Source organism: Humulus lupulus, chromosome 8 (assembly GCF_963169125.1).
Source record: "Humulus lupulus chromosome 8, drHumLupu1.1, whole genome shotgun sequence".
Taxonomy (NCBI): domain Eukaryota; kingdom Viridiplantae; phylum Streptophyta; class Magnoliopsida; order Rosales; family Cannabaceae; genus Humulus; species Humulus lupulus.
Window position 1 is genome coordinate 79445987 of NC_084800.1, and position 4681 is coordinate 79450667.

The 4681-nt window shown below is 37.2% G+C and overlaps 1 protein-coding gene across 12 annotated transcripts; it reads left to right on the top strand.

Moving 5' to 3' along the window:
* Positions 1-357: 357 nt before the first annotated feature.
* LOC133797912 (uncharacterized) lies at positions 358-4038 on the top strand. Of its 12 annotated transcripts, none has more exons than XM_062236027.1 (4): positions 358-492; positions 573-647; positions 1118-1179; positions 1898-4038. In XM_062236027.1, exon 4 carries the CDS (start codon positions 2437-2439, stop codon positions 4030-4032), a length of 1596 nt encoding a protein of 531 aa, XP_062092011.1. In that variant the 5' UTR covers positions 358-492; positions 573-647; positions 1118-1179; positions 1898-2436; the 3' UTR covers positions 4033-4038. The 12 variants fall into 12 exon arrangements, with proteins under 12 accessions (XP_062092011.1, XP_062092014.1, XP_062092016.1 ...); XM_062236030.1 differs by having other exon boundaries at positions 2421-4038; XM_062236032.1 differs by having other exon boundaries at positions 2437-4038.
* The last annotated feature ends 643 nt before the right edge of the window (positions 4039-4681 follow it).

The window sequence follows — 4681 nt, forward strand, 5'->3', positions numbered from 1 at the left end:
ATGATTAAGGTCTCATTGATGATGTAAAAATGGTTTTAGAACCATTAGATCAATTCTTGATGGGAGGTATACATAATCAGTGGTATTGATGCAAAGTCAAAACGAGCTTAGCATAAGTGCGCTACGCTCGATCGGGTAAGCATAACTATTGGGTATGAAGTCATATGGACCTAAGGTTTGGTATGAGTGTTTTACACATAAGGATAATAGGCCTAGCAAATGATTAAGTCGAAATTATTGAAGTGATAAGGTTTTCATAAGTCAAAAGGTGAAATGATGAGATGAAAGGTGTCAACTTTTGACAATAAGGCTAAATCATTGAAAATAAGGAATTTTCATCAAACCTTATCACTTTGCACGACCATTATTCTGAAAAACAGAGAGAAAAGAAAACCAAAAACCATTTCTTGGCTGGTTTGAAGAAATTCTAAGGAGATCCAAGTGAAAGCAAAGCCAAAGAAGTAGATTAAGCTTAGTTCTAGCCTTTTTATGGTAAGTTCTTGTACTTGGAAGTTAAACTATGTTTTTGAATTTTTCTGAGAACTTATATATGGTGTTTTATCCTTTTTAAGATATTTCTTGGGGTTTCCAAGTGGTTTGAGGTTTAGAAAAGCTTGAAGAGATTGTTTTCGCCGAAAAGTTGCTCGGTAAGTGAAATTTTGTGTTTTATGAGGTTTTTGGGGTTCTTGGAGTACAAGATGATTTTTGGTTATTTGATTGAGTTTATAAGAGAGTATATATGTTTATAAATGTTTGAATATATGTGGAGACTCATTTAATTTGGGTGATGATCTAGGAGATAAGAATTTTATCAAAATCTGTATATGATAACTTTATGATGAATCATGTTGGTATTTGGGATATATGGTTATGGCAGGTTAATTGATGTTGATTATTGGTGTATTTTGATATTTGAGGATAGCTAAAATTAAGGGGAAACTCTGTCAAAATTTCCCCAAATGTCTAAGATAAATCTAATGCTCGATCTAGGTGGTTTAAGGCATTTTAGGCATGTTTTGGGTATGAAATTTGATATGAAGTCTTATGGGTATTTTTTTAAATGAGAGTTCAATGTATTACTGCCATCATTATGATGAGAAATCCATGCTATTGTCAGGATAAGCACATCAATACCTAAGACATCACTTGTTACACGGTGAAATATATTGTGGACAAAAGGTAAGTAAAGTACTCAACTGCAACACAAGAATTATGTGTTATGTGAAAGTATGCATTATATGAATATTTTGTGAGTAAGTGGTATTAACATACAGTGACACTTCATCATAAATTTGTATGCATGGCATAATAGTGATATGGTAAATTATTATATGATATAAGACCATGCATGATATTATGATGATTAATTATATGATGCCTTTGCAAGTTTTGTGCAACATAAAAGAAAGTTGTAATAAGAAGTTTAAGTTCAGTGCCACTGTTTTGAAAAGGCAAATGAAAGTGTTAATAAGTGTAAACGGAGGCCTATAGTAGGCTTATAGTGGCTGCCCAATAATTTGGGGCTAGGTTTAGTGAACCAATTATATTGTTTGCCATATTTCCGTTTTTATTTCTCCTCCATATGAGTTATTGTTATATGTATTGACACCACAGTGTGTGGCCGCCTTAACTCTTGAGCCTGACGGGGCAACGATGGAATAAGGTTTTTAATGTGCCCTACTGTGGTGAAGGCTAGCCGGAGGAGAACCCATGGGATTTTGTATTATATGTGTAACAAGCCCTGCAGGCATTGACCAATTCAAACAGTGTGCACAATATTAAGGGGCCCAAAATTTAAAAAGAAGTTGTATATGTCCATTGATATTGGGTAATCATTAGCATTGCATGCATTACTTTGCTTACTGAGCTTTAGGCTCACAGTTGTCTTGTGTTGCAGGTAGAGAAAGAAATATGTGAATGATATGAGGAGAACTGAAGCATGGTCCTGACCCTGATTTGTACATATGAACACATCGACCTTTTTGTGGGTTATTTCAGTTATCAGTGAGATGTTTGTAATAAAGTGTGAAGTTATGTTTTGAAAATAAATTGGGTTATTTAATACTTATGTATAATATGTTTGAGACACACTTTATGTTTAATGTAAATAATGTGAAATAAGTTTTCAAGTTTTAAAAAAAAAAAAATGTCCAGACTTCCGCAGAAATAAATTATGATATAGTTTTAAAACATAACACCTCAAATATGGTTTTTAACTAAAATAAGTGAGGGTGTTACAAGTTGGTATCAGAGCGCCATGGTTAAAATGTTCTTGTAGACCGTTCATATGTACACATTGAGGAAAGGATAATGCTCAGTTCATCTGTAAGTTTTATGTGTGCATTTATTATGTGCTGGTTGCATGCATCATGTGCTTTATTGGCTAAATGACATAAGTTATGGACATTTTGTCTTAAAAGATATATAATAACACAGATGGATCATGAACATGGTATGGGGGCTACTGAAGGCTCTTGCAGCAATAAATATGAACAAGAAATGGCTCAACTTCGAGCGGTGGTGAATAGACAGGCTGAACAAATTGAGAAGTTGTTAGCAGAACAACGACAAAGGCAAGCACCAACACCACCTACTGAAACTCCAACACCTCCACAAGCTCCACCTCCACAAGCTCCACCTGCAGTGCACCCCATGGAACCATTATATGAACGGTTCCGAAAACAACGCCCACCAGTATTTGAAGGTAGCACTGACCCACTTGACGCACAAGACTGGAAGAGTTCTTTAGAAGACATCTTTGAGTTCATGCAACTAAGTGACAGGGAAAAAGTTTCTTGTGCTGCTCATACACTTAAAAAGGATGCTAAGATCTGGTGGGAAGTGGTTAAGCAGACTAGAGAAGTGAATCAGATGACTTGGGCAGAATTTGAACTGGTCTTCAATGAGAAGTTTTATAATGAAGCTGTGTTGACTGCCAAAGTAAGTGAGTTCACTAGATTGCAACAGGGGAATCTATCAGTGGCTGAGTACGCCAGGACATTTGACCGGTTAGCCAAGTTTGCACCAGACTTGGTTAACACTGAAACTAGTAGAGTGAATCGCTTCCTGGAGGGTCTACAACCAGAATTGGCTAGAGATGTAGATATGGGACGTACAGGGCCTCTTTCTTATGCTCAGGCTGTGGAGAAAGCTTTGAGAGCTGAACACAGAGAAGAAAAAATAACAAAAGCTAAAGCTGCTACTAGCATGCCTCGTAGAGACACTCCATTCAACAAAGAACAAAGCCGCTTTCACAATGACAACAAAAGAGGGGCCCAGAATTTCCAATTTAGACAAGGACAGAATAAGAAATTTAAAGGAGGTCAGCAAAACAGGCAACCTGGATTCCAACAAATGCCACGATGTCAAACTTGTGGAAAGAATCATTTCGGGGAGTGCAGGCTTCTAACTAAGAGCTGCTTCAAATGTGGCAAGGGGGATCATTTTATCAAAGATTGTCCATTGATGAAGAACCAACAAATGAAGGATGAACCTCAGAGGACAAATGCTAGGGTGTTCACGATTACTCAGGCTGATGCTGATACCAACAACTCTGTTGTGTCAGGTGATATTTTTGCATCTGGTATTCTCACTCATGCATTAATAGATTCAGGTGCCACGCATTCATTTGCATCATTGACATATGTAAAAAGGTTGGGTAGATCGTGTGAAAAATTGTCAGAAGTTTTTAGTACAATGTTACCATCTGGAGAGATTCTGTATTCTACTCATTGGTTGAGGGGGGTTCCTATTTGCATTGATGGTAGGGAATTATATGCTGATCTAATAATGTTAGAGATGGCCGATTATGAGGTGATTTTGGGTATGGATTGGCTTTCAAAGTATAATGTCACTATTGATTGTAGAAGGAAAACAGTGATATTTAAGCCTTCAGAGGAAGATGAGTTTATGTTTACTGGAGCGACATCAAAAAGTTGCATTCCATTAATTTCTGCTATGAAGGCCAGGCGACTGTTGGAAAGTGGATGTGTGGGTTATCTCGCCAGTGTGGTTGACACGTATAAGGAGTAAAAGTTAAAACCGGAAGATGTACCGGTAGTTAGAGATTTCTTAGAAGTATTTCCAGAAGATTTACCGGGATTGCCTCCAGACAGAGAAATTGAATTTGTGATTGAGCTACTTCCTGGTACAGCCCCTGTGTCCAAGGCACCTTATAGAATGGCACCAGCAGAACTAAAGGAATTAAAGATACAGTTGCAAGAACTCCTGGATAAAAAGTTTATCAGGCCTAGTTTTTCACCATGGGGAGCTCCGGTGCTATTTGTGAAGAAAAAGGATGGGACGATGCGAATGTGTATTGATTATAGAGAATTGAACAAGTTGACAATCAAGAATAAGTATCCACTTCCTAGAATTGATGATCTTTTTGATCAATTACAAGGAAGAGGAGTGTTTTCAAAGATTGATTTGAGATCTGGGTATCATCAATTAAAGATTAGAGAAGAGGATGTACCAAAGACCGCATTTCGAACTCGGTATGGCCATTATGAGTTCCTTGTGATGCCATTTGGATTAACTAATGCTCCAGCTGCATTCATGGACTTGATGAACAGGGTGTTTAAGGACTACCTTGATAAGTTTGTAATAGTGTTTATTGATGATATCTTGGTGTATTCTCGATCCCAAGAAGAACATGAGGAACATTTGAGGTTGACGTTGG